Raw genomic sequence first — 17979 nt, 5'->3', positions numbered from 1 at the left:
ATGTTAAATGTGCCGTTATTGATTCTAGCAGGCAGCAAGAGTGATTGAAAGTTTTGTTAAAATGCAGGGAGTGAAGATTGAGTGAAGCTGTTTTGCTATCTAGTTACGTTTTTTCTTAACCATTGTGTTGCTGCTCATTTAGAATCTGGTATATCAGAATCACCTTTTAGTTTTGACCATTTGCTTTGTTATATTTTTGTACATGGGTATTTCTGAATTCCTAGAGCATTTCTGGCATTTACATACCCCCCTCCAAATTATTTCATTTTTGTATATATTTTCTTATTAGCATAATTTTTCTGTTTAGGAGCACATATGTCTAGATGTCTTTTCCTTTCAATCTAGAATGTGTTTTGTCCTTTGGGAAGACATTACATTTGCATTATTAATAGACAAGTGCTGCTAAAGTGGCCTAGCTTTTCGAAAAACATTAAGTGCCTCATGCCTCCAGGTGACGTTCTACACCCTGCCAAGGTCATAATTCCTTTATCGTCCCTCTTTGTGTTCCCACAGCAACTCTTCAACTGCCAGGCCTTGAAGAAGCTGAGCATGCCAGATAACGACCTGTCCAACCTGCCCACCACCATCGCCAGCCTGGTGAACCTAAAAGAGCTAGACATCAGTAAAAACGGTATCCAGCCTAAACAACCCTGGTTTAAAATAACAGGACGAAACCTCATAATTGCAATACCGAAACTTCACAATGAAAGAAACAAAACCAGGAGGTCCAGACTTTTGTGAAACTAAACATCATGTATGATTCTCTTCCTCTCAAACAGGAATCCAGGAGTTTCCAGACAATATAAAATGCTGTAAAGGCTTGTCTGTGGTGGAAGCCAGTGTCAACCCCATCACCAAGTAAGACACAAACTGTACACTCTGCGCATTACTGCACAGCTGAACCTGTTACACATTACTTCAGTCTCTGGTTTGATGGCTGTCAACCTTAATGTTTACAAGCTAGGTTGAAAAATTGAACATTGTGCAGCTAATTACTCCAAGCACACAGCCTCTGGATAACAACCACGGTGAAAACGCTGACTGCATCATCATAAGAACAAACATCTCTAAGACGTTCACATTGGCTCAGTTGCTTCAAGTTTGTTTGATTGCAGCATTTCACACTTTTACAGGTCACCCTGCTTTTACATATTCATATTTATGTAGCACCAGAGAGGCTGAATATTTTACAATAATTGGCTGCATCCATAAACCCTATATAGCCATGCTCTTGTATTCATATCCCGTAGAATCAGTATTGGCCTGCAGCAGAAGATGTAAGTATTTCAGTAGAGCGCTGGTGTTGTTTATCATTATACTTTGAGCATCAGGTGTTACACTTGTAATTGCTGTTTTCTTATCGGTGTGTTAATGCCACGACGCAAAACTAGAGTCAACCACACAGTGTCCTGCAGGTTTCCCATGCTTTGTGTGTGTGTGTGTGTCAGTGTGTGTGTGTGAGGGAGCGTGTGCACGCAGCAGATGAGTCATCCGCAGGCTAACAGCAGTTAGCTGTTTCTGCAGGGGTTGTTATGGGAACTTTGTCCGTGTCTTATTCCACTGAGGCCGTTCAAGGACGCACACCTTTTTCATCTTTCTTGTTTTGCACAATTTCTTTCTGTCTTTCTTTCCCAGACTCCCAGATGGTTTTACGCAGCTCCTGAATCTGACCCAGCTCTTTTTAAACGATGCCTTCCTGGAGTATCTGCCTGCTAACTTTGGGAGGTAAACTGACTGTCTTTGATAGCTCGTGATTAAGTACTTTGGTGAGCAGAGTCTCTATTTTTGTGCACATACAGGTTCATTAGCCTTCACAGTTTGCTAATGAATTTGTTTCCAGTTAATCAGTTATCCATCTTTACATCATCACTATACATTTTAGCATTTTATCCAGGTCATAGTGTGCTACTGTTTGCCAGAGCATATGAAAATCTATATGTTGCAGGTATTCTCTGAATGGATGAATACCAGTGGGTGTTGATCATATGTAATGCTTTCAGTGTCAAAATGGGTTTGGCACTGTTTTGTACCAAATTAAACGGGGCTTGTTTCTCTTATTTGACCTGATGTAACTTCCCAAGCATTAGCTGTTGCAGATTGTTATTGCATTGAACTAAGTTTCATGTGCCTTCTGGCTTTTCAGACTCTCCAAACTACGGATCCTGGAGCTGAGGGAGAATCACCTGAAAACAATGCCAAAGTGAGACAAACTGCCATATGTGTTTTTGAGTATGTGTGTGTGTGTGTGTGTGTGTGTGTGTGTGTGTGTGTGTGTGAGAGAGAGCGAGCGAGCGAGAGAAACATTTAGTCTCATGTGTTCCTGAGTGTGCGCTTGCATTTCCAGATCCCCGGATAAAACCTGTATTTGTCTCTGCAGGTGTTCTCAAATACTGACGAAGCCTGTTATAACATCAGTGTGTCAGTCATAACTGTTTTAAATGTTTGTGGTTTAATGTTATGTAGCTGACTTTATCCTCACCATCACCACAGAGGACAGCTCCACTACAAACTGCTTCTAGACTCAATAACCTTGTACAGCACTTGCAGATTAACAGTGATTTCAGTAACAGTGTGTTGTGAAAAGTGGTAATATTAATGCCAGTTATCCTACCAATGCAATTGCTAAATTTAATCACAAAAGATAATGAAATTTGTGTTCAGTTGATTATGTCTTTCTTGTAAAAATGCGTCTTGGAAATATATCTTATATGACTGGAAAGCCTGCTAGTTTCCCCTTTAAAGGATCCACATTTGTACGGAAAATGCATCTGTGGGTTAAAGAGCAGAGTTCAATATGTGGGTTGTGCCTATGAAAAACTTGCCAAATGTTCTCTGCCTGTGCTAAACAGTAAATTCTGCTGTATACGTATGCTACATGCTAAAGTCACCGCAGTACAGGGGTTTGCTTGGGCTCAAAACTTCTAACAAGCTGAGCAGGTTTGTCAGAAGTTCCACAGCATAAGAATTCACTGTGTCCAAATTCAGATGAAGTATTTAAAAGTTTAAATGTGTGCTGTGAGGTCTTCAGTGCGTACAATTTTAAATTTATGTACAAAATGTCAAACCTGTACTAATCAGTGGATTCTTTCCTCTCAGGTCCATCCACAGACTGACACAGCTCGAGAGGCTGGATCTGGGTAGCAATGAATTTTCTGAAGTGGTGAGACCAGCTAACGCATGTTTTAGAAATGAAATTAATAAATGTGGACATGGAAAATTAAGAGAAGCAGAAACATAAAAGGTTGAACTATACAGTGCTGTGCATGCAGTATGTTTAAGCTACTAAACAATAAAGTAACACAACCAAAGTGTTATCTGTAAATGAACTGCAGAAAAGAAAGGCTGCACCTGTACATAATTAGTAGTCTCAAAATAAATGCGAAGTCTAAATGTATAATTTATAGTGTGTGTTCAGTGAAAATGTCGGTTTTTCTTTTCGCATGTCAGCCGGAGGTGTTGGAACAGATCCACAATCTGAAGGAGCTATGGCTTGATAATAACTCTCTGCAGACTATACCAGGGGTGAGCAGAAGTTGGGACAAAAAGCTTCATGTGAGCATATACAGTTGAACATGTCTATGCTTTTTTCCGATTTCTGCTTATTCGTCTTTACTCTGTTCTTTTCTCCCCGCACAATAGTCAATAGGGAAGCTTCGTCAATTGCGGTACTTGGACTTGGCTAAGAATCGTATCGAGACGTTGGACGCGGACATTTCGGGCTGTGAGGCCTTGGAAGACCTGCTGCTATCTTCCAACATGCTGCAGCACCTTCCTGACTCTATAGGTATACACATGTGGACACGCAAACGCACACAAAAACACTATGAGTCATTCAGAAAGTGTTACCTACTTTATAGTTTTACCAAACTGGCCATTCTGTTGTGTTTGTGTGAAGGCCAATTTAAGATTTGACAAGTAAAGCTAACATTGTTAGCTAAGTAGCATAAATGCTGAAAACAGAGAAACAGCTAGCCTAAATTCTGTCATTTTCCAAACATAAACAAAGACTCTGAGTAGCCTAATGACTTTAAAAGTAATGAAAGCAAATGGAAATTTGTTAGTTTCATTTTAAGTATATACCAGTAGGGCAGCAGCACATATTTAAATAAAATATTGGATATTTTAGCATATTTTTTATTCAGCGATGGTTATCCACACAGCGTTATTGCCACAGGCAAAAGACAGAAAAGTCACCAGCAGCACTGAGGGTAGCTGACTGTTAGAGGTGGGAATCACCAGGCACCCCATAATATATTATATCAATACTTTGATACTATAGTAACATTGTACAATATGCCGAGTATTGCAAAACCATACCTTAATTTATCATATTTTTTCAACTGTCATCAGAGTTAAACTTTGTCAACAAGACTAAAGTTATCTCACTTTAGTTATTTTTTTGCCATAAAATGAGATTGTCCAGCATACCGACACGAAACCTCCCAAACCCTACCGTAAGGCCACTGTTGGAGGTGACGTGTTAATCACATTACATTTTTCAGTATTGCTGTAGTTTATTACATTCAGTAATTACAATACAATTATAATTGTAATTGTGACAAAGGTTCTTCACTTATCTAAGCAGGCAGATAGAAAGAAAAAAAGCCTGAAACAAACATGTTTTGTCTTCCTGTGCGTTTGGGTTACAATCAGCTGATTTCAGTTTGGTAGAGCTGATTTAGGGAAATCTGGAAAATCTCATAATGGTGGTGCATGAGATGAGCCCTCTTGTTCATAGTATTCCCAGAGTATTTTTATTTTATTTAATAGAATATTGACATTGCCATCCCTATATTAACACAATATTGCAAGCATATTGATACTACTGATAAATGCCACACAATATCACTGTGCTGTAGTTTGAATTCCTAGGTGTGTGTGACTGTGCTGAGTGGGGTGTTTTTCCATTCATTGCCAAGAGGTTTGCTGAAAGAGAATTTGGAGCTAAATAGTGCATTGTTTACCTGCAACCTAAGCATCAGAAACTGTTCAGTAAATTGGTCATAGTTTTCAGAGATATTTGCAGTTACGATAAGAAATGCTGGAAATATTAAACCCCAGTTGTTTTTGATTGTGGCATTGCTTGGTTGTTTTTCATGTATAGCCAGGATTCTTGGTCAGCTTTTCACAGTCTGTAGATAACGTAAAGCAGGGGTGGCAACTCCAGGCCTCGAGTGCCGGTGTCCTGCAGGTTTTAGATGTGTCCTTGATCCAACACAACTGATTCAAATTGCTAAATGACCTCCTCAACATGTCTTGAAGTTCTCCAGAGGCCTGGTAATGAACTAATCATTTGACATTTGGACACCGGCACTCGAGGCCTGGAGTTGCCTACCCCTGGTGTAAAGAGTCACTTTACACCAACCGGTTGAGGTGTTTTTGTGTGGAGTTTGTATGTCATGGTTGTATCTTAGTTCTCTGCAGATACTCTGAAATCCTCCCACAGTCCAGAGACACTCATAAGTTTTTTTAAACTGCTGTTTATTTCCATATTCATCTTCTTTTTCTAACAGCCACAGGGAGCAAGTGGAGATGAATGTACTGTAGCACCTGAGCCACAGGTTTGAGGCCCCTGCTCTAGGAACAGAGTAATTTTGCATGTGTGTGTTTGCAGGAATGTTAAAGAAGCTGACAACACTAAAGGTAGATGACAACCAGCTGACCTCACTGCCTAACACCATTGGGAGGTAAGAATTATGCACACACACTCCATCAAAGCCAAACACACATCTATACTTTTATAGTGTATACTTTTTTTTCTTCGAAAAACTTTAAAAGCTCCTTCAGCAGAACCTGCTGTCATTTTAGATGATCCCCACAGGTGATTTTGTATCGTTGGTGGGTTGTTGTTTTCCTTGTTTATTGCTGTTAGCTGCTGTGTTGTTATGCTGGCTGATGACTGGGGGGGGGGTTCTGTGTGTTGTGTTTGCTGCATTGCCGCGGCGTTAGTCCGAAGCCCAAGCAAGGGTGAGTAACATTAGCCTCCTGGATCCGGGGGTGTGTTCAGAGACAGACAAATGTTCAGCTGTGTTACAGATACAAGAACTCATGCTTGCTGCCACATGCTGTCCATGTGGGAAACATCTTCACATTAATACATGAATTACATGCAAACATAAACACGACTTTGCACTTTCTTCTTGTTGGGACATTTGGACGTAACATTGGAGTAAGACTCTCACTGAAAAAGTAGCATACCAGTAAAAATCTGCAGCGTTGAGATGGAAATGATTGCATGTAAAAATGATTACAGTAATGTGATTACATTCTCATTATTATCCATCACAGTCCAGATTTGGTGGCAGTTATTCCATTATTTGTTTTGGGAAAATATGAGCATTTATTAAATTAGGCAGAAGATTTTTCTTTTTCTTTTTTTTTAATTCTACTTAAAATGCTTTTCTTTCATCTCTCTCTATATATTTAGAGATTAGTTAGAAGTTATGAGCTGGTAAATTTTTGACGAAATGCAGTCCAAACATGGCCCAGAATTAGAGTGATATTAAACTACATCAGTTTGGAATAATTTGATTCTGTTGGGTTTTTTGGTTTGTTTGTTTGTTTGTTTTTACACGTTAAATCGATACTTTTTTCCATGTGGCTTTATGCATAAACATGTGCAGATGCCATGTTTAACATTATCATTACACCTTTGCAAGATTTGTATCTGAGCGCACTGGAAACATTTTGTCTTCCTGGACAGGTCCCAGGTTTTAGCTTCAATAAGTAGTGCTGTAGATCCATTAATTCCCCTTAAAAGGTCCTTTTCTTACATTTTGTTTTTAAAGTGTTTCTTACTAATGATGAATGTGATCCCTTCCCAATGTTTCAGTTTCCATGTAGAATAAATACTGCGTATAGACTTTACTGGATATGTGTCGAATCCACATAGAACATAAATAAATAGAATGAATACTGCTGCTGGTGCTACTACTGTTATTGTTTTGCTTACTAAAGTCTTAAAATGTTTAAAACCTCTGCTACATTAGACATAAGAAAGGTGCCATCATGGCAGCGTACACTCACTAGTCACTTTATTAGGTACACCTTGCTAGTTGAGTCCCCTTTTGACTGCCTTCATGTTTGGTAAAGATTCAACAAGTTGCTGGAAACATTCCTCAGAGATTAGTAACAGACAGCTTCATGATTACCAAAGTGTGTCAAGAATATATCCTAAAAATCCTTCCTATCAGCTCGGAGCAGCCCAGCCATTCTCCTCTGACCACTGACATCAATAAGGCATTTTCACCAAGTGAACTGCCACTTGCTGGATATTTCCTTGAATTTGGATGATTTTTGTCAACCCTAGTGATGGTTGCTTGGGAAAACCCCTGTAGATCAGCAGTTTCTAAAGTTTCTGTCCTGCACCAATAACCACGCCATTTTCAAATTCCATAAATCACCTTTCTTCCCCATTCTGATGCTCGGTTTGAAGTTCAGCAGTTCGTTTTGACTATGTCTATATGCCAAAATGCACTGATTATATTTGCATAGTAATTGCAATATTTGCATTAACAAGCAGTTGAACAGGTATACGCAATAAAGTGATTGGTGAGTGTATCCTTTTATATTTTTACTACGTATCTTAACTTGTTTGCTCATGACTAATGCTTCTATGAATGTGCATCTTTAAACCAGAGGGAACTGAGTTTTGTTTTGTTTTTTGTCCTTGGAAAAGGAGGATTATAATCTTGTGATTGGGAACACAAGCAACGCTAAAAGAAAGAAACTTGAAGTTAAATGTGGGGTGTGAAAGTCTACTCCTTTCCTCTTTTCTCCTCTTGTCTCCTCTCCTATCCTTTTCCTTCCTGTCAGACCGTATGGTGGCCCAGATGGTCCGGTCTATCGGGAATAATAATAGCAGACTAATGCAATGTTAACAGTGACAGTACATTAATGTAAAATTGTTGTCTCATTAGCATTAGCCTGCTGTTAGCGTGATGCTAGGACAATGATGGCAGTCAAAGGGGGGGTCATAGTGTCCTGTAGTGGGCCTGCTGTGGATCTTGCTGTATAAATGAGTGGAGTGGAGAAATTGAGATCCAGGTTGAAGAATTTTAAGATATCCAAAGGGGATGAGATGGGTGGCCATCAAATGAGGCCAAATTCATATTAAGTCATTTATTGATTGACTGGCTAGTTGAATAACTGATTGATTCTTCAATGTGTTGATCTTTTCCCTCTCTCTCAACACTCGCCACTTATTAACTGGTGCAAATTTTCCTTTTCATCATAACACATTTAAAGATGTGGCAGCTGACAGTCGTCGTGTTTGTTGCTGTCAACAAATCCCATGAAAAGTCTGAAACTAGGTAAACATGTCTGTGGAGCTTACTCCACCTAAGCAAAAAACTTTGAAAACATTTTGTGTGTAAATGCCTCAGAGAGTCCTTAACCTTCTGTACAAATGTTCATTTAAGTGAGGTAACACACTATTTTAATACACTTTTAATTTATCGTGATAGTGTGTGAGGCTGATGTGTCACCAAGTTAAATGATGAGGCTCATTTAATGATGTGTGTGTTGGACAACAATAGTACTCTATTGCTCAAACAAAAAATATATAACGGGCTTTGGATACTTATTCAGTACTCCCCACCCCCCATCCATTCATTCCTTGTTTCAGTCTTATCACATGATGTGTTGACAGCTGTAGGAATAACGAATACTGTCATTCTTATTCTTTCAAACCCATGTCTGAGTAATTTAATGTTACAGAAGAGATTGTGTTGCCTGCAGAATGATTTCCTTTCTATCTCTGTCATGCTCTCTCTGCCTCTTCCTTCCTGCCTTTGTTCCTTCCACTCAGTCTGTCTCTACTGGAGGAGTTGGACTGTAGTTGTAATGAGTTGGAGTCGCTGCCTCCCACCATCGGCTACCTGCACAGCCTGAGAACCTTCGCTGCCGATGAGAACTTCCTCTCAGAGCTGCCCCGCGAGGTATGGAGATGAAGACACATCTTGAAATCTTTGCACTTCTATGTCCATTACTTAAAAAAATAGCCTTTTGAAATCAGATGAATCTTTTTGATATGTATTATGTGCACGAGTGCACACGGTTACTTTCTTAACATGGCAGACTTCTCAGTTCCATATTGCAGCAACAAACTGTGTCCGCTGACAGTGACTTACTGAAGTCTCTGTAAGCCTGTGAAGCGATTTCTACTCAGTGATATTTTCTGGTTTCTCTTAATCTTTTAATGAGATTATGTGCGTTAGATGATCATCTCCTCAAATTCTTTGTAATTTTACTTTGCAAGATGTTATTATGAAGCTGTTGAACTGAGTGTTGAATCCCTCCCTGTCCATAATTCTTAAAGCCAATCTGGGCCACTCGTTTTCCTCCTAACCATCTTCCTAATTAACCTAATTAGCTCCCACTAATGACGTTCCTCTTGGTGTTTCTTTACATTGAAGAACTTTTGTCATGGTCCTGGGTTTTTGTGTCCTTGTGTTTTGGTTCATGTCTTGATCATAATTAATAATAGTAGTTTCAGTTCCCTCAGTGTTTCCTGTCTCTTCCTTCTTGTGTTTCATCTTCCTGTTAGTGCTCGTCTCTTTTGTCTTGTGGTTACTTCCTGTTTTACTTTGAAGGTTTGTTTTTTGTTGTTGTTCTTATTCTAGTTTCCATTTGTTTTTCCTTCCTTTGAGATTGCCAGCTTTGCTGTAATTGTCTTCACCTGTTGTTGATTGATTTCACTTGCGTTTGAGGTTTTTAGATCATTGCTGTTCCTTTTTGTGGTCAGTTATTAAAACTTCTTGTTAAACTACTTAGCCTTCAGCGTATTGTATTTGGATCCACTCCAGGAGTGACACTTTTCCACGCTTTTGTTCCCATGTCCCAACTTTTTTTAAAATGTTTTTCTCCCATTTAGTTGAAAATGAGCAATAAATTCTTGTCCTTGTCCCAATTTTTATTATGATTTAGTAATGATTTGTACCTAATTTCATTCTGTTTTTCTTAATCATTATTTTTGCAATCAACTTTTTGGAAAGTGTTTTTTGTTTGTTTTATCTGGTTCAAAGTGTGATGACAGATGTCAGCCATGTTGCAGATGTTCTTTTTAGGAGTTATTATGGTGCTAGGTACAGTGGCTTGCAAAAGTATTAGGCCCCCTTGAACTTTCCCACATTTTGTCACATTACAGCCACAAACATGAATCAATTTTATTGGAATTCCACGTGAAAGACCAATACAAAGTGGTGTACGCGTGAGAAGTGGAACGAAAATCATACATGATTCCAAACATTTTTTACAAATAAATAACTGCAAAGTGGGGTGTGCATAATTATTCAGCCCCCTGAGTCAATACTTTGTAGAACCACCTTTTGCTGCAGTTACAGCTGCCAGTCTTTTAGGGTATGTCTCTACCAGCTTTGCACATCTAGAGACTGAAATTCTTGCCCATTCTTCTTTGCAAAACACTCCAGCTCAGTCAGATTAGATGGACAGCGTTTGTGAACGGCAGTTTTCAGACCTTACCACAGATTCTCGATTGGATTTAGATCTGGACTTTGACTGGGCCATTCTAACACATGGATATGTTTTGTTTTAAACCATTCCATTGTTGCCCTGGCTTTATGTTTAGGGTCGTTGTCCTGCTGGAAGGTGAACCTCCGCCCAGTCTCAAGTCTTTTGCAGACTCCAAGAGGTTTTCTTCCAAGATTGCCCTGTATTTGGCTCCATCCATCTTCCCATCAACTCTGACCAGCTTCCCTGTCCCTGCTGAAGAGAAGCACCCCCAGAGCATGATGCTGCCACCACCATATTTGACAGTGGGGATGGTGTGTTCAGAGTGATGTGCAGTGTTAGTTTTCCGCCACACATAGCGTTTTGCATTTTGGCCAAAAAGTTCCATTTTGGTCTCATCTGACCAGAGCACCTTCTTCCACATGTTTGCTGTGTCCCCCACATGGCTTGTGGCAAACTGCAAACGGGACTTCTTATGGTTTTCTGTTAACAATGGCTTTCTTCTTGCCACTCTTCCATAAAGGCCAACTTTGTGCAGTGCACGACTAAGTTGTCCTATGGACAGATTCCCCCACCTGAGCTGTAGATCTCTGCAGCTCGTCCAGAGTCACCATGGGCCTCTTGGCTGCATTTCTGATCAGCGCTCTCCTTGTTCGGCCTGTGAGTTTAGGTGGACGGCCTTGTCTTGGTAGGTTTACAGTTGTGCCATACTCCTTCCATTTCTGAATGATCGCTTGAACAGTGCTCTGTGGGATGTTCAAGGCTTGGGAAATCTTTTTGTAGCCTAAGCCTGCTTTAAATGTCTCAATAACTTTATCCCTGACCTGTCTGGTGTGTTCTTTGGACTTCATGGTGCTGTTGCTCCCAATATTCTCTTAGACAACCTCTGAGGCCGTCACAGAGCAGCTGTATTTGTACTGACATTAGATTACACACAGGTGCACTCTATTTAGTCATTAGCACTCATCAGGCAATGTCTATGGGCAACTGACTGCACTCGGACCAAAGGGGGCTGAATAATTACGCACACCCCACTTTGCAGTTATTTATTTGTAAAAAATGTTTGGAATCATGTATGATTTTTGTTCCACTTCTCACGTGTACACCACTTTGTTTTGGTCTTTCACGTGGAATTCCAATAAAATTGATTTATGTTTGTGGCTGTAATGTGACAAAATGTGGGAAAGTTCAAGGGGGCTGAATACTTTTGCAAGCCACTGTATTACTAGCTTAGGTTGGTTGATACCCATTACTGAAGGAGAAGACGATAAATCTGGATGCATTAAATGTATTACATGTTTGAATGGAAAACAAAAATTATGGTCACTTTAAAAACAACAGAGATTATTACATTTTGTAAACGTAAGGTGTTGAACATCATCAAACGCACCTTACAAAGATGCTCAAAAGTCTTATACTATCTCTAATTTAACACTCATTAGTCTGAAGATGTCCAGTGTAATATAGGTTAATTGTGATGCTGTGGATCTTGCTTACTATGCGATGTATATCTAATGTAATCTGACTGTGTGTGTGTCTGTGTGTTTCAGATCGGTAACTGCAAGAACGTGACTGTCATGTCACTGCGGTCCAACAAACTGGAGTTTCTTCCTGATGAGATTGGACAGATGACCAAACTGCGAGTCCTTAACCTCAGCGACAACAGGTACACCCACGCGCACACACACACACGCAGAGACCAAGCTCCTTTATGACTCAGTAGTGAATAGATACAATGCACACACAAGCGCAAACTTTTTCAATGGTCGTTTCGGTTCGGTCTACTGTTTCCATGGGAATGGCTGAGTGTGTTGCTATGGTTATATGCTCTGCGGGCTGTACAGTGCGTGGGTGATGAAACATCTCTGTTTTTTTTTTCTTTCTCACCTTCCCTCTCTCCCTCCCTCTCTGTGTGTCTCTCTCGATTAGGTTAAAGAATCTACCGTTTACCTTCACTAAGCTGAAGGACCTGGCAGCTCTGTGGCTCTCTGACAATCAGGTATCTCTTTCTCTCTGCCCACGCTCTCCAAGAGAGCACGTAGCTAACAAATGTGTGCTAACAAACGTGCAGCACAAACACACAACGAAATCGACATTGTAATTAAATTACCACAACTATGTTATGGCATGTGTTATAAAATTGTGTTTCTCTGATAGACTTTCAACCTCTTTATCCTTTCCTTAGTTTCTATCACATATCTGAGTTCTCATATTTAACATAAGGTCAACATATGTACAAGTAACCCCCATGAGCCACCTCTTCTACTTGTGGCTCTGTGTAATGTCAGACAGTACATATCCCCAACATGGTCATCTCAGAGCACAGAGGCTCATCTCACCTGCTGTTCACGGCTGCTGCTCAGTTTAACCAGTCAGTAAAGACAGTTGTTTTAAAAAGAATGGGCAAAGGAGCTAAAAGGGCCTGCACCGAGGTTCAAATAAGGATTACTCTTCACTTTGATGATGCAAAGTAACTCTGGCAGAGCTCGAGAGTATAAATATGGAGATGAGTCACTAACAGGTCCTTTTTACTTGCCTGTCACTGGAAGGTTTTTATTGTTAATTATCAATTAGTGTCGCGTTTCATTTCTAATGGCTTTTTATCAAAACGGTGTGGCAAAGATAAATCAATAAAATAGGGAGATTTATTCACAACAGGGTGATAATGATGAAAAATACACATGCTAAATATCTTATGTCAGCTCCTGTTCATTTTCTCACTATTCTCTCCTTTGTTTTGTTTTTTAAAGACACTACAATGAACTGATAATTACTTGATTTTGTGCTTTCAGTGGAGAGTTTGCTGCATGTTAATCTTCTCAGTGATAAGACAGATGCTACATAGCAATGAATCATTTTATAGGCCCTCTGAATTTGATTCTCTCTGCGATGAATGCGCTATATACAGCACAGAGAGTCCACAGAGATGATGCAGTTTTAGCTGTCATTCAGAAAAAACAGCCAAACTGTTCTTCAGCTCTTTGAGACATTTGCATTTTTATCTTAAAGTTCAATCAAAGCCGCTAAATGAAATCAAGAGTCCCAAGAAGCTCGGAGCGTTATTTACCTGCTGAAGAGGAAAGCAAATTTAAAATTCAAATGCAATTTGTTTAATGGCAGAGCGTTCACACATTTACATTTAATATCACCACTTATGTCGGCATATTCTGCCTCAGTAATGAAACTCATATTCGCTCATGCTGTTTGATGCATTACAAGTGGCGACTCTGACGTCATGGGAATTCGGTCCGCATTAAAGTTTGCGAGGAAGACAGAAAAGTTTACTAGCGTTGTATCTGAAAATAGAAAATGTAAATTATAATGTCTTGATGCAGTTTTAATTAGGATGTGTTGTGACATTTGTAATCCGAATGCAATGAAACATTTATTTTTCCTGTTGGGAAAATTGATTCGCAAATCCTTCCCAAGTGATTTACATTACCGCTCGGCAGGTTTCGTTTGAAGTCGAGCTCTGCTGCAGCTGATTGTGCGAGCGATTTAAATGAGCAGCAGGCAGAAATCTTTGTTTTTAGGAAAAGGGGTAGGTGCAGGTTAAAATTAGACATAATGGAATAGATGTCATCAGTAAAAGTTCCTACAACAATACTCTGTGTGTGTGTGTGTGTTTGCAGTCCAAGGCTCTGATCCCACTGCAGACAGAAGCCCATCCAGAAACCAAACAGAAGGTTTTGACCAACTACATGTTTCCCCAGCAGCCGCGACACGATGAGGGTACGAACTCCTTTTGTGTGTTTGCGTGTGTGTGTGTGTGTGTGTGTGTGTGTGTGTGTGTGTGTGTGTGTGTGTGTGTGTGTGTGTGTGTGTGTGCGCGCACGCGTAACCCAGGTAAAGATTACCTGACTGTAATTTTAAACCCTCGATTGTTAATTTATGGTGTGTGTGCAGATTATCAGTCGGACAGCGACAGCTTTAATCCTACGCTGTGGGAGGAGCAGAGACAACAGAGGATGACTGTGGCCTTCGATTTTGAGGACAAGAAAGAAGAGGAAGACAACTCTGGGAAGGTCAAGGTCAGCTATATCTGTTTTGGGGTGGGAGGTGGGGGGAGGGGGGTCGTATGAGATGAAAAGGGTGTCTGTTTATCTTTGTTTTTGCTATTGGAGCACCTCCAATATTAAGATTAACATGATATTTTACAAGTAAAGCATTGGTTGACTGATTGAGTGACTGATTTATTTTGAACATACAAATATTAATATTAAAGTAACAACTATAAACATGGTAAACAGAAAAGAAAGTATATACAGTGGCTTGCAAAAGTATTCGGCCCCCTTGAACTTTTCCACATTTTGTCACATTACAGCCACAAACATGAATCAATTTTATTGGAATTCCACGTGAAAGCCCAATACAAAGTGGTGTACACGTGAGAAGTGGAACGAAAATCATACATGATTCCAAACATTTTTTACAAATAAATAACTGAAAAGTGGGGTGTGCATAATTATTCAGCCCCCTGAGTCAATATTTGTAGAACCATCTTTTGCTGCAATTACAGCTGCCAGTCTTTTAGGGTATGTCTCTACCAGCTTTGCACATCTAGAGACTGAAATCCTTGCCCATTCTTCTTTGCAAAACAGCTCCAGCTCAGTAAGATTAGATGGACAGCGTTTGTGAACAGCAGTTTTCAGATCTTGCCACAGATTCTCGATTGGATTTAGATCTGGACTTTGACTGGGCCATTCTAACACATGGATATGTTTTGTTTTAAACCATTCCATTGTTGCCCTGGCTTTATGTTTAGGGTCGTTGTCCTGCTGGAAGGTGAACCTCCGCCCAGTCTCAAGTCCTTTGCAGACTCCAAGTGGTTTTCTTCCAAGATTATCCTGTATTTGGCTCCATCCATCTTCCCATCAACTCTGACCAGCTTCCCTGTCCCTGCTGAAGAGAAGCACCCTCAGAGCATGATGCTACCACCACTATATTTGACAGTGGGGATGGTGTGTTCAGAGTGATGTGCAGTGTTCGTTTTCCGCCACACATAGCGTTTTGCATTTTGGCCAAAAAGTTCCATTTTGGTCTCATCTGACCAGAGCACCTTCTTCCACATGTTTGCTGTGTCCCCCACATGGCTTGTGGCAAACTGCAAATGGGAATTCTTATGGTTTTCTGTTAACAATGGCTTTCTTCTTGCCACTCTTCCATAAAGGCCAACTTTGTGCAGTGCACGACTAATAGTTGTCCTATGGACAGATTCCCCCACCTGAGCTGTAGATCTCTGCAGCTCGTCCAGAGTCACCATGGGCCTCTTGGCTGCATTTCTGATTAGCGCTCTCCTTGTTCGGCCTGTGAGTTTAGGTGGACGGCCTTGTCTTGGTAGGTTTACAGTTGTGCCATACTCCTTCCATTTCTGAATGATCGCTTGAACAGTGCTCCGTGGGATGTTCAAGGCTTGGGAAATCTTTTTGTAGCCTAAGCCTGCTTTAAACTTCTTAATAACTTTATCCCTGACCTGTCTGGTGTGTTCTTTGGACTTCATGGTGTTGTTGCTCCCAATATTCTCTTAGACAACCTCTGAGGCCGTCACAGAGCAGCTGTATTTGTACTGACATTAGATTACACACAGGTGCACTCTATTTAGTCATTAGCACTCATCAGGCAATGTCTATGGGCAACTGACTGCACTCAGACTAAAGGGGGCTGAATAATTACGCACACCCCACTTTACAGTTATTTATTTGTAAAAAATGTTTGGAATCATGTATGATTTTTGTTCCACTTCTCACGTGTACACCACTTTGATTTGGTCTTTCACATGGAATTCCAATAAAATTGATTCATGTTTGTGGCTGTAATGTGACAAAATGTGGGAAAGTTCAAGGGGGCCGAATACTTTTGCAAGCCACTGTATAATCCCCCCAATGCTATTTAATTTACAATGAGCGTTCCTCGATATAAAATATAATCAGACATTTTATATACAACTCTACACACACAATATACATAAATAAAACAATATATACTCCACATATATAGTTCATGCTTTACATTGAGTCAGACACGCTGGGATTAGCACCCCTTTAAATCTCTGTACCTTATGAAAATAATCTCTGTTATGTTTGGACACAGTTCCATAATTATACACCACATGTGGATATAGAAAAACTGCTTCTGGTCATCTGCATACTTTGCACCTTAGAATTCAATTTACCCCTAAAATTAAAACGTTATCACCACGCAGATGTCATAAATGAATCCCTGCAGTATCACACAGTGCACATAAAAAATGATGCATTTAACAAGACATTGGTCAGGTAAATGATGTTATGTGTTCTTTTACACATGTGACAGGTCAGCTGTTACAGATTTCAGGTTTATATGCTACTAGGATTCATTCAGAGACCAGCTGCTTCGTCAGACTGTAGATTGCCTCCCAGTATTGGAAGCAATTATCCTCCAGTTGCCTCTCCTTGCTTTAAGTTGCAATGCTGTTTCCTGACAGAAACACATGCAGAAAACTGTGCACTTGTATGCTGAATTATGTTTGCAAGATTTCAGATAAGAAGTCATGCTTATTCTTGCTCCCTTATCAGGTTTACTTGTTTGTGACCCGTGCCTTTATGCTGATCTTGGCAGATTTAAATTTGCTACTTCACGCCCTGTTTATTAAATACAGTCCTAAATGTCTTGTAGGTGGAGATAAACCTAAAGCGCTATCCAACGCCCTACCCTGAGGACCTGAAGAACATGGTTAAGTCAGTGCAAAGTCTTGTGGGCAAAAGCGTACACGTCGGACACGCCGGACACGCCGGACATGGGCACCAGCACCAGCTGAGCACAGGCACCGCCACCTCGGCAGGAACCAACATGGAACATACACACCTCAGCAAAGAGCCATATGAACCACCGTGGCCCCTGCCTCCTAAAGAGGTACAGATTACACATACAGGAAGTCAACAAGCATTTAGTCCCAAATGTATTTATTAGCAACAATGTCGCAGGACACAGACATGATGCTTGTGTGTGATAATCTGATAACGGCTCTCACATGGCAAGAGCTTACCTGAAGTAAGTACCTGTTCATCCTAAAGTTCCTAAAAATGCAGAAGCTTAAGAATGTTGTAAGATTCAGTCACACTGTGAAGTCTCTGATCACTAAAACAGAAGACAGCTGAGAACAACAAAAGCTTTTCTTATGTTTGTGTTTGTTCGTTTGAAGCAAATCAGTGCACAACTCAAAAAATGGAGCTGTTTTTCAGGTGACAGACAGAGAGATGCAGGACTTCTCTCAGACTCAGCTAATGGATCAGGGACCAATGCATAACTCTGGCATCGATATTCCTAAGAGGAAGGACAAAGAGGACTTGACAGAGAGCTCTGAGGTTTGTCTCTCACTCTCTCACATAAACACACACAGAAACACACACAATCCAAAAAGAACTGTAAAAAAATTAATTAGGTATTTTTACTTGGTTGGTGGACTTTTTATACCTTTTATATCCAGAAGATACCACTGAATACATCCAAATTCAGTGCTAGCTGTGTGAC

General features: G+C 40.2%; 1 protein-coding gene across 13 annotated transcripts in view; it reads left to right on the top strand.

The window, feature by feature from the left end:
• The window catches only part of lrrc7 (leucine rich repeat containing 7), a 138643-nt gene that overhangs the window by 90797 nt on the left and 29867 nt on the right, over positions 1-17979 (top strand). For 6 of the 13 annotated variants that reach the window (XM_063500601.1, XM_063500598.1, XM_063500595.1 and 3 more), the window contains 16 exons: positions 514-631; positions 780-858; positions 1636-1725; positions 2144-2200; positions 3097-3160; positions 3448-3552; positions 3640-3784; positions 5615-5687; positions 5950-5967; positions 8810-8939; positions 12021-12136; positions 12400-12469; positions 14103-14202; positions 14377-14501; positions 17125-17361; positions 17691-17813. In XM_063500601.1, coding sequence (XP_063356671.1) covers positions 514-631; positions 780-858; positions 1636-1725; positions 2144-2200; positions 3097-3160; positions 3448-3552; positions 3640-3784; positions 5615-5687; positions 5950-5967; positions 8810-8939; positions 12021-12136; positions 12400-12469; positions 14103-14202; positions 14377-14501; positions 17125-17361; positions 17691-17813 — 1650 coding nt within the window. The remainder of the gene's footprint in view (positions 1-513; positions 632-779; positions 859-1635; positions 1726-2143; positions 2201-3096; positions 3161-3447; positions 3553-3639; positions 3785-5614; positions 5688-5949; positions 5968-8809; positions 8940-12020; positions 12137-12399; positions 12470-14102; positions 14203-14376; positions 14502-17124; positions 17362-17690; positions 17814-17979) is intronic. The other 7 variants (XM_063500599.1, XM_063500596.1, XM_063500605.1 and 4 more) reach the window with 5 other exon arrangements.

This window comes from Pelmatolapia mariae, linkage group LG17, assembly GCF_036321145.2.
Source record: "Pelmatolapia mariae isolate MD_Pm_ZW linkage group LG17, Pm_UMD_F_2, whole genome shotgun sequence".
In the NCBI taxonomy this organism is placed as follows: domain Eukaryota; kingdom Metazoa; phylum Chordata; class Actinopteri; order Cichliformes; family Cichlidae; genus Pelmatolapia; species Pelmatolapia mariae.
Note: the sequence above shows the minus strand (reverse complement) of the source record. Positions and strands in the feature narration are given on the sequence as shown.